The 12,804-nt window shown below is 49.0% G+C and overlaps 1 protein-coding gene across 1 annotated transcript in view; it reads right to left on the bottom strand.

The window, feature by feature from the left end:
• The window catches only part of LOC128694170 (uncharacterized), a 165,610-nt gene extending 153,451 nt beyond the window's left edge, over positions 1 to 12,159 (bottom strand). Inside the window, exon 1 of the mRNA XM_070093477.1 lies at positions 11,851 to 12,159. Coding sequence (XP_069949578.1) covers positions 11,851 to 11,873 — 23 coding nt within the window. The 5' untranslated portion in view covers positions 11,874 to 12,159. The remainder of the gene's footprint in view (positions 1 to 11,850) is intronic.
• Between the last annotated feature and the right edge of the window lie 645 nt (positions 12,160 to 12,804).

Raw genomic sequence — 12,804 nt, 5'->3', positions numbered from 1 at the left:
ATCAATACACTCCCACAACACCCACATCAATACACTCCCCCAACACCCACATCAATACACTCCCACAACACCCACATCAATACACTCACACAACACCCACATCAATACACTCCCACAACACCCACATCAATACACTCCCACAACACCCACATCAATACACTCCCCCAACACCCACATCAATACACTCCCCCAACACCCACATCAATACACTCCCCCAACACCCACATCAATACACTCCCCCAACACCCACATCAATACACTCCCCCAACACCCACATCAATACACTCCCACAACACCCACATCAATACACTCCCCCAACACCCACATCAATACACTCCCCCAACACCCACATCAATACACTCCCCCAACACCCACATCAATACACTCCCCCAACACCCACATCAATACACTCCCCCAACACCCACATCAATACACTCCCCCAACACCCACATTAATCATACTCACACATTAGGCCTACGGCTATTTTACCCAGTTTTTGACGTCAACAGAAGAAAAATCTGGCCATAAACGGAGCAACAGGAGGAGAGAAGCAAACAGGATAGTCCATTTCCACAACAGAACTGTTGTGGTTACAGAACAACGGGATCAGGTTACTGTTTCTGTTGATGCTTACACGGACTTAAATATATTATAGCTAGGCCTATTAGCTTCTTTATAGGCCTAGTATAAACCAATATATAGTAAATAATTATAACGGTAATAATAATAATTAGGTTATTTTTTCAGCTTAGCAGTGAAGTGTCTGGCTGACAGTGAACTTTCACTGCTCTGGGTCATCAACTGTACAGTCAGTGTCTGGCTGACAGTGAACTTTCACTGCTCTGGGTCACCTACTGTACATTAAGTATCTGGCTGACAGTGAACTTTCACTGCTCTGGGTCATCAACCGTCTATTAAGTATCTGGCTGACAGTGAACTTTCACTGCTCTGGGTCATCAACCGTCTATTAAGTATCTGGCTGACAGTGAACTTTCACTGCTCTGGGTCACCAACTGTCTATTGCCTGGCTGACAGTGAACTTTCACTGCTCTGGGTCATCAACTGTCTATTGTCTGGCTGACAGTGAACTTTCACTGCTCTGGGTCATCAACTGTCTATTGTCTGGCTGACAGTGAACTTTCACTGCTCTGGGTCATCAACTGTCTATTGTCTGGCTGACAGTGAACTTTCACTGCTCTGGGTCATCAACTGTCTATTGTCTGGCTGACAGTGAACTTTCACTGCTCTGGGTCATCAACTGTCTATTGTCTGGCTGACAGTGAACTTTCACTGCTCTGGGTCATCAACTGTCTATTGTCTGGCTGACAGTGAACTTTCACTGCTCTGGGTCATCAACTGTCCATTAGTGCCTGGCTGACAGTGAACTTTCACTGCTCTGGGTCATCAACTGTACAGTCAGTTTTTATACACGATGAGTCGAGCTTGGCAGATGTGGGAGAGTTGTGCAGTAGATAGTCTTTAAACCCCATTACCCAACTACTATTAGCAACAACAGTGTAGTAGATAGTCTTTAAACCCCATTACCCAACCACTATTAGCAACAACAGTGTAGTAGATAGTCTTTAAACCCCATTACCCAACCGCTATTAGCAACAACAGTGTAGTAGATAGTCTTTAAACCCCATTACCCAACCACTATTAGCAACAACAGTGTAGTAGATAGTCTTTAAACCCCATTACCCAACCGCTATTAGCAACAACAGTGCAGTAGATAGTCTTTAAACCCCATTACCCAACCGCTATTAGCAACAACAGTGTAGTAGATAGTCTTTAAACCCCATTACCCAACCACTATTAGCAACAACAGTGTAGTAGATAGTCTTTAACCCAGCCTTAATAACCCATTGTATGTATGTTTATACTAAGACTATCAGTCTACAGCTCCTGGACTCTGGAGAGACCACAGTGTTTGTCAACCATGGTAGACACTGCTAGACTCCAGGTGGACATCAACCATGGTAGACACTGCAAGACTCCAGGTGGACATCAACCATGGTAGACACTGCTAGACTCCAGGTGGACATCAACCATGGTAGACACTGCAAGACTCCAGGTGGACATCAACCATGGTAGACACTACAAGACTCCAGGTGGACATCAACCATGGTAGACACTACAAGACTCCAGGTGGACATCAACCATGGTAGACACTACAAGACTCCAGGTGGACATCAACCATGGTAGACACTACAAGACTCCAGGTGGACATCAACCATGGTAGACACTACAAGACTCCAGGTGGACATCAACCATGGTAGACACTACAAGACTCCAGGTGGACATCAACCATGGTAGACACTGCAAGACTCCAGGTGGACATCAACCATGGTAGACACTGCTAGACTCCAGGTGGACATCAACCATGGTAGACACTACAAGACTCCAGGTGGACATCAACCATGGTAGACACTACAAGACTCCAGGTGGACATCAACCATGGTAGACACTACAAGACTCCAGGTGGACATCAACCATGGTAGACACTGCAAGACTCCAGGTGGACATCAACCATGGTAGACACTACAAGACTCCAGGTGGACATCAACCATGGTAGACACTACAAGACTCCAGGTGGACATCAACCATGGTAGACACTACAAGACTCCAGGTGGACATCAACCATGGTAGACACTACAAGACTCCAGGTGGACATCAACCATGGTAGACACTGCTAGACTCCAGGTGGACATCAACCATGGTAGACACTGCAAGACTCCAGGTGGACATCAACCATGGTAGACACTACAAGACTCCAGGTGGACATCAACCATGGTAGACACTGCAAGACTCCAGGTGGACATCAACCATGGTAGACACTGCAAGACTCCAGGTGGACATCAACCATGGTAGACACTGCAAGACTCCAGGTGGACATCAACCATGGTAGACACTGCAAGACTCCAGGTGGACATCAACCATGGTAGACACTGCAAGACTCCAGGTGGACATCAACCATGGTAGACACTGCAAGACTCCAGGTGGACATCAACCATGGTAGACACTGCAAGACTCCAGGTGGACATCAACCATGGAAGACACTACAAGACTCCTGGTGGACATCAACCATGGTAGACACTACAAGACTCCAGGTGGACATCAACCATGGTAGACACTACAAGACTCCAGGTGGACATCAACCATGGTAGACACTGCAAGACTCCAGGTGGACATCAACCATGGTAGACACTGCTAGACTCCAGGTGGACATCAACCATGGTAGACACTACAAGACTCCAGGTGGACATCAACCATGGTAGACACTGCAAGACTCCAGGTGGACATCAACCATGGTAGACACTGCAAGACTCCAGGTGGACATCAACCATGGTAGACACTACAAGACTCCAGGTGGACATCAACCATGGAAGACACTACAAGACTCCAGGTGGACATCAACCATGGTAGACACTGCAAGACTCCAGGTGGACATCAACCATGATAGACACTGCAAGACTCCAGGTGGACATCAACCATGGTAGACACTACAAGACTCCAGGTGGACATCAACCATGGTAGACACTGCAAGACTCCAGGTGGACATCAACCATGGTAGACACTACAAGACTCCAGGTGGACATCAACCATGGTAGACACTGCTAGACTCCAGGTGGACATCAACCATGGTAGACACTACAAGACTCCAGGTGGACATCAACCATGGTAGACACTACAAGACTCCAGGTGGACATCAACCATGGTAGACACTACAAGACTCCAGGTGGACATCAACCATGGTAGACACTACAAGACTCCAGGTGGACATCAACCATGGTAGACACTACAAGACTCCAGGTGGACATCAACCATGGTAGACACTACAAGACTCCAGGTGGACATCAACCATGGTAGACACTACAAGACTCCAGGTGGACATCAACCATGGAAGACACTACAAGACTCCAGGTGGACATCAACCATGGTAGACACTACAAGACTCCAGGTGGACATCAACCATGGTAGACACTACAAGACTCCAGGTGGACATCCACCATGGTAGACACTGCTAGACTCCAGGTGGACATCAACCATGGTAGACACTGCAAGACTCCAGGTGGACATCAACCATGGTAGACACTGCAAGACTCCAGGTGGACATCAACCATGGTAGACACTGCTAGACTCCAGGTGGACATCAACCATGGTAGACACTACAAGACTCCAGGTGGACATCAACCATGGTAGACACTGCTAGACTCCAGGTGGACATCAACCATGGTAGACACTACAAGACTCCAGGTGGACATCAACCATGGTAGACACTGCTAGACTCCAGGTGGACATCAACCATGGTAGACACTGCTAGACTCCAGGTGGACATCAACCATGGTAGACACTGCAAGACTCCAGGTGGACATCAACCATGGTAGACACTGCAAGACTCCAGGTGGACATCAACCATGGTAGACACTGCTAGACTCCAGGTGGACATCAACCATGGTAGACACTACAAGACTCCAGGTGGACATCAACCATGGTAGACACTGCTAGACTCCAGGTGGACATCAACCATGGTAGACACTGCTAGACTCCAGGTGGACATCAACCATGGTAGACACTGCTAGACTCCAGGTGGACATCAACCATGGTAGACACTGCTAGACTCCAGGTGGACATCAACCATGGTAGACACTGCTAGACTCCAGGTGGACATCAACCATGGTAGACACTACAAGACTCCAGGTGGACATCAACCATGGTAGACACTGCTAGACTCCAGGTGGACATCAACCATGGTAGACACTGCTAGACTCCAGGTGGACATCAACCATGGTAGACACTGCTAGACTCCAGGTGGACATCAACCATGGTAGACACTGCTAGACTCCAGGTGGACATCAACCATGGTAGACACTGCTAGACTCCAGGTGGACATCAACCATGGTAGACACTGCAAGACTCCAGGTGGACATCAACCATGGTAGACACTGCAAGACTCCAGGTGGACATCAACCATGGTAGACACTGCTAGACTCCAGGTGGACATCAACCATGGTAGACACTGCAAGACTCCAGGTGGACATCAACCATGGTAGACACTACAAGACTCCAGGTGGACATCAACCATGGTAGACACTGCAAGACTCCAGGTGGACATCAACCATGGTAGACACTACAAGACTCCAGGTGGACATCAACCATGGTAGACACTGCTAGACTCCAGGTGGACATCAACCATGGTAGACACTGCTAGACTCCAGGTGGACATCAACCATGGTAGACACTGCTAGACTCCAGGTGGACATCAACCATGGTAGACACTACAAGACTCCAGGTGGACATCAACCATGGTAGACACTACAAGACTCCAGGTGGACATCAACCATGGTAGACACTGCAAGACTCCAGGTGGACATCAACCATGGAAGACACTGCAAGACTCCAGGTGGACATCAACCATGGTAGACACTGCAAGACTCCAGGTGGACATCAACCATGGTAGACACTGCTAGACTCCAGGTGGACATCAACCATGGAAGACACTGCAAGACTCCAGGTGGACATCAACCATGGTAGACACTACAAGACTCCAGGTGGACATCAACCATGGTAGACACTGCTAGACTCCAGGTGGACATCAACCATGGAAGACACTGCAAGACTCCAGGTGGACATCAACCATGGTAGACACTACAAGACTCCAGGTGGACATCAACCATGGTAGACACTACAAGACTCCAGGTGGACATCAACCATGGTAGACACTACAAGACTCCAGGTGGACATCAACCATGGTAGACACTGCTAGACTCCAGGTGGACATCAACCATGGTAGACACTGCTAGACTCCAGGTGGACATCAACCATGGTAGACACTGCAAGACTCCAGGTGGACATCAACCATGGTAGACACTACAAGACTCCAGGTGGACATCAACCATGGTAGACACTACAAGACTCCAGGTGGACATCAACCATGGAAGACACTGCAAGACTCCAGGTGGACATCAACCATGGTAGACACTGCAAGACTCCAGGTGGACATCAACCATGGAAGACACTGCAAGACTCCAGGTGGACATCAACCATGGTAGACACTACAAGACTCCAGGTGGACATCAACCATGGAAGACACTGCAAGACTCCAGGTGGACATCAACCATGGAAGACACTGCTAGACTCCAGGTGGACATCAACCATGGAAGACACTGCAAGACTCCAGGTGGACATCAACCATGGTAGACACTGCTAGACTCCAGGTGAACATCAACCATGGAAGACACTGCAAGACTCCAGGTGGACATCAACCATGGTAGACACTACAAGACTCCAGGTGGACATCAACCATGGTAGACACTGCAAGACTCCAGGTGGACATCAACCATGGTAGACACTACAAGACTCCAGGTGGACATCAACCATGGAAGACACTACAAGACTCCTGGTGGACATCAACCATGGTAGACACTACAAGACTCCAGGTGGACATCAACCATGGTAGACACTGCAAGACTCCAGGTGGACATCAACCATGGTAGACACTGCAAGACTCCAGGTGGACATCAACCATGGTAGACACTACAAGACTCCAGGTGGACATCAACCATGGTAGACACTGCAAGACTCCAGGTGGACATCAACCATGGTAGACACTACAAGACTCCAGGTGGACATCAACCATGGAAGACACTACAAGACTCCTGGTGGACATCAACCATGGTAGACACTACAAGACTCCAGGTGGACATCAACCATGGTAGACACTGCAAGACTCCAGGTGGACATCAACCATGGTAGACACTGCAAGACTCCAGGTGGACATCAACCATGGTAGACACTACAAGACTCCAGGTGGACATCAACCATGGTAGACACTGCAAGACTCCAGGTGGACATCAACCATGGTAGACACTACAAGACTCCTGGTGGACATCAACCATGGTAGACACTACAAGACTCCAGGTGGACATCAACCATGGAAGACACTGCAAGACTCCAGGTGGACATCAACCATGGTAGACACTACAAGACTCCAGGTGGACATCAACCATGGTAGACACTGCAAGACTCCAGGTGGACATCAACCATGGTAGACACTACAAGACTCCAGGTGGACATCAACCATGGTAGACACTACAAGACTCCAGGTGGACATCAACCATGGTAGACACTACAAGACTCCAGGTGGACATCAACCATGGTAGACACTGCAAGACTCCAGGTGGACATCAACCATGGTAGACACTGCAAGACTCCAGGTGGACATCAACCATGGTAGACACTACAAGACTCCAGGTGGACATCAACCATGGTAGACACTACAAGACTCCAGGTGGACATCAACCATGGTAGACACTACAAGACTCCAGGTGGACATCAACCATGGTAGACACTGCAAGACTCCAGGTGGACATCAACCATGGTAGACACTGCAAGACTCCAGGTGGACATCAACCATGGTAGACACTGCAAGACTCCAGGTGGACATCAACCATGGTAGACACTGCTAGACTCCAGGTGGACATCAACCATGGTAGACACTGCAAGACTCCAGGTGGACATCAACCATGGTAGACACTGCAAGACTCCAGGTGGACATCAACCATGGTAGACACTGCTAGACTCCAGGTGGACATCAACCATGGTAGACACTGCAAGACTCCAGGTGGACATCAACCATGGTAGACACTGCAAGACTCCAGGTGGACATCAACCATGGTAGACACTACAAGACTCCAGGTGGACATCAACCATGGTAGACACTGCTAGACTCCAGGTGGACATCAACCATGGTAGACACTGCAAGACTCCAGGTGGACATCAACCATGGTAGACACTGCTAGACTCCAGGTGGACATCAACCATGGTAGACACTGCTAGACTCCAGGTGGACATCAACCATGGTAGACACTGCTAGACTCCAGGTGGACATCAACCATGGTAGACACTGCAAGACTCCAGGTGGACATCAACCATGGTAGACACTGCAAGACTCCAGGTGGACATCAACCATGGTAGACACTGCTAGACTCCAGGTGGACATCAACCATGGTAGACACTGCTAGACTCCAGGTGGACATCAACCATGGTAGACACTGCTAGACTCCAGGTGGACATCAACCATGGTAGACACTGCAAGACTCCAGGTGGACATCAACCATGGTAGACACTGCTAGACTCCAGGTGGACATCAACCATGGTAGACACTGCAAGACTCCAGGTGGACATCAACCATGGTAGACACTGCTAGACTCCAGGTGGACATCAACCATGGTAGACACTGCTAGACTCCAGGTGGACATCAACCATGGTAGACACTGCTAGACTCCAGGTGGACATCAACCATGGTAGACACTACAAGACTCCAGGTGGACATCAACCATGGTAGACACTACAAGACTCCAGGTGGACATCAACCATGGAAGACACTACAAGACTCCAGGTGGACATCAACCATGGTAGACACTACAAGACTCCAGGTGGACATCAACCATGGTAGACACTACAAGACTCCAGGTGGACATCAACCATGGAAGACACTACAAGACTCCAGGTGGACATCAACCATGGTAGACACTGCAAGACTCCAGGTGGACATCAACCATGGTAGACACTGCAAGACTCCAGGTGGACATCAACCATGGTAGACACTGCAAGACTCCAGGTGGACATCAACCATGGTAGACACTGCAAGACTCCAGGTGGACATCAACCATGGTAGACACTGCAAGACTCCAGGTGGACATCAACCATGGTAGACACTGCAAGACTCCAGGTGGACATCAACCATGGTAGACACTGCAAGACTCCAGGTGGACATCAACCATGGTAGACACTGCAAGACTCCAGGTGGACATCAACCATGGTAGACACTGCAAGACTCCAGGTGGACATCAACCATGGAAGACACTGCAAGACTCCAGGTGGACATCAACCATGGAAGACACTGCAAGACTCCAGGTGGACATCAACCATGGAAGACACTGCAAGACTCCAGGTGGACATCAACCATGGTAGACACTGCAAGACTCCAGGTGGACATCAACCATGGTAGACACTGCAAGACTCCAGGTGGACATCAACCATGGTAGACACTGCTAGACTCCAGGTGGACATCAACCATGGTAGACACTGCAAGACTCCAGGTGGACATCAACCATGGTAGACACTGCTAGACTCCAGGTGGACATCAACCATGGTAGACACTGCTAGACTCCAGGTGGACATCAACCATGGTAGACACTGCTAGACTCCAGGTGGACATCAACCATGGTAGACACTGCTAGACTCCAGGTGGACATCAACCATGGTAGACACTGCAAGACTCCAGGTGGACATCAACCATGGTAGACACTACAAGACTCCAGGTGGACATCAACCATGGAAGACACTACAAGACTCCAGGTGGACATCAACCATGGTAGACACTGCAAGACTCCAGGTGGACATCAACCATGGTAGACACTGCAAGACTCCAGGTGGACATCAACCATGGTAGACACTGCAAGACTCCAGGTGGACATCAACCATGGAAGACACTGCAAGACTCCAGGTGGACATCAACCATGGAAGACACTGCAAGACTCCAGGTGGACATCAACCATGGAAGACACTGCAAGACTCCAGGTGGACATCAACCATGGTAGACACTGCAAGACTCCAGGTGGACATCAACCATGGTAGACACTGCTAGACTCCAGGTGGACATCAACCAATGTAGACACTGCAAGACTCCAGGTGGACATCAACCATGGTAGACACTGCAAGACTCCAGGTGGACATCAACCATGGTAGACACTGCTAGACTCCAGGTGGACATCAACCATGGTAGACACTACAAGACTCCAGGTGGACATCAACCATGGAAGACACTACAAGACTCCAGGTGGACATCAACCATGGTAGACACTGCAAGACTCCAGGTGGACATCAACCATGGTAGACACTACAAGACTCCAGGTGGACATCAACCATGGTAGACACTGCAAGACTCCAGGTGGACATCAACCATGGTAGACACTGCAAGACTCCAGGTGGACATCAACCATGGTAGACACTGCAAGACTCCAGGTGGACATCAACCATGGTAGACACTACAAGACTCCAGGTGGACATCAACCATGGTAGACACTGCAAGACTCCAGGTGGACATCAACCATGGTAGACACTGCAAGACTCCAGGTGGACATCAACCATGGTAGACACTGCAAGACTCCAGGTGGACATCAACCATGGTAGACACTGCAAGACTCCAGGTGGACATCAACCATGGTAGACACTACAAGACTCCAGGTGGACATCAACCATGGTAGACACTGCAAGACTCCAGGTGGACATCAACCATGGTAGACACTACAAGACTCCAGGTGGACATCAACCATGGAAGACACTGCAAGACTCCAGGTGGACATCAACCATGGAAGACACTGCAAGACTCCAGGTGGACATCAACCATGGTAGACACTGCAAGACTCCAGGTGGACATCAACCATGGTAGACACTACAAGACTCCAGGTGGACATCAACCATGGTAGACACTGCAAGACTCCAGGTGGACATCAACCATGGTAGACACTGCAAGACTCCAGGTGGACATCAACCATGGAAGACACTGCAAGACTCCAGGTGGACATCAACCATGGAAGACACTACAAGACTCCAGGTGGACATCAACCATGGTAGACACTGCAAGACTCCAGGTGGACATCAACCATGGTAGACACTGCTAGACTCCAGGTGGACATCAACCAAATATTTAAATTGGCCTCAGAAAACAATATGAAGACAAATTTCAATTAGTCTTCTACGGAAAACTTGAGGAAATTAAGACTCTATCGGAGTATAAAACAAATTATAACCAAGAATATAGCGGAAAGTAATGTGAAAGACCTGGGAGTAATAATGTAAGAGGATCTCACATTCAAAGATCACAGCAATGTATCTACCTCATCTGCTAGGAAGATGATAGGATGGATAATGAGAACCTTCAAAACTAAGAATGGATAATGTTTGGAGTCCCTTGATTTGTATTCTCTGCAATGCAGGCAAGAAAGATACATGATAATATACAGTTGGAAAATCTTGAAGGGATTAGTACCAAACTTGCACACGAAAATCACTCCATATGAAAGCAAAAGACTCGGCAGGAGATGCAACATTCCCTCGATGAAAAGCAGAGGCGCCACGAGTACACTGAGAAACAACACAGTAAGTGTCCTGTTCCCAAGACTGTTCAACTGTCTCCCAGCATACATAAGGGGGATTACCAATAGACTCCAAATTGTCTTCAAGACTCCTGGCTGTCTTCAAGACCCCTGGCTGTCTTCAAGACCCCTGGTAGTCTTCAAGAAGGTGCTAGACAGGCACCTAAAGTCAATAGCTGACCAGTCAGGCTGGGGTTTGTACGTTGGTTTACGTGCTGCCAGCAGTAACAGCCTGGTTGAGCAGGTCCTGATCCACCATCAGGCCTGGTCATGGACTTGGTTGCCGGGGCTTTGACCCCGAAACACTCTCCAGATATACTCCAGGGGGTCGAGTTACATGACCTTTGTGATATCCAGGCACCATGTGGGTTTAGAGTATCATACCCTCACTATATATTCTCTCTTCCTTCTACTCCTCCTCCTCCTCCTTCTTTTCTTCCTCCCCCGCTACTTGCTTTCTCCACAAATGATAGCCAGAGGGAATATTGCATGTGCTATCACTCTACTTAATGTTGTTTGTGTGAGTCCACACATTACAACACACAAAACAAGAACACACATGTGCACACACACACACATGAAACACACACACACACACACACACACACACACACACACACACACACACACACACACACACACACACACTGCCCAGTAGGTCACCAAGAGAAAAATGAAAGTACTTTACCTTAATACATGTCTCCCGTCCATGTTCTTGTTTATATCTTCATAATACACACTCCAATACACCGCATACACCCTTAACTACCTCCCAATATACGCAAAAAAATTCAGAAAAAGAAAAACTCCAAAAACTCCATAAATTAGGGAAAAACTCCAGAAATTCGATTTTTTTTTAGCGGTAAAAAAAGATGGCGGCCGCTTGTTTGTTGACGTTGTGGGGGGAACTAAAGTATTGTTGGTGGAGTTGTGGAGGAGTTTGTGGAGGACTTATGGAGGAGTTTTGTGGAGGTGTGTGCTTGATGGAGGTTGTTCACTGACTGTGAGATGAGGTTCACTCCCTTCACTACCTGTCTGACCCACTCCCTCCCTCCATCCCTCCATCCCTCCCTCCATCCCGCCCTCCCTCCCTCACTCCCTCCCTCCCTCCCACCATCCTCCATCACTCTCTCCCTACCTACCTACCATCCTTCCTTCCTCCCTCAGTCCCTCCATCCATCCATTCCTCCCTCTCCCTCCCACCCAACCTTGCTACTTCTCTCTCTCTTTCTATACCTTATTAAGGAGGAGGACGACGAACAGGAGGAGGACGACGAACAGTAGGAAGACGACGAACAGGAGGAGGACGTCGAACAGGAGGAGGACGACGAACAGGAGGAGGACGACGAACAGGAGGAGGACGATGAACAGGAGGAGGACGTCGAACAGGAGGAGGAGGACGACGAACAGGAGGAGGACGACGAACAGGAGGAGGACGACGAACAGGAGGACGACGACGAACAGGAGGACGACGACGAACAGGAGGAGGACGACGAACAGGAGGACGACGACGAACAGGAGGACGACGACGAACAGGAGGACGACGACGAACAGGAGGACGACGACGAACAGGAGGACGACGACGAACAGGAGGACGACGACGAACAGGAGGAGGACGACGAACAGGAGGAGGACGACGAAC

Source organism: Cherax quadricarinatus, chromosome 43, assembly GCF_038502225.1.
Source record: "Cherax quadricarinatus isolate ZL_2023a chromosome 43, ASM3850222v1, whole genome shotgun sequence".
NCBI lineage: Eukaryota > Metazoa > Arthropoda > Malacostraca > Decapoda > Parastacidae > Cherax > Cherax quadricarinatus.
This window is presented reverse-complemented; position numbering and strand designations above follow the sequence as displayed.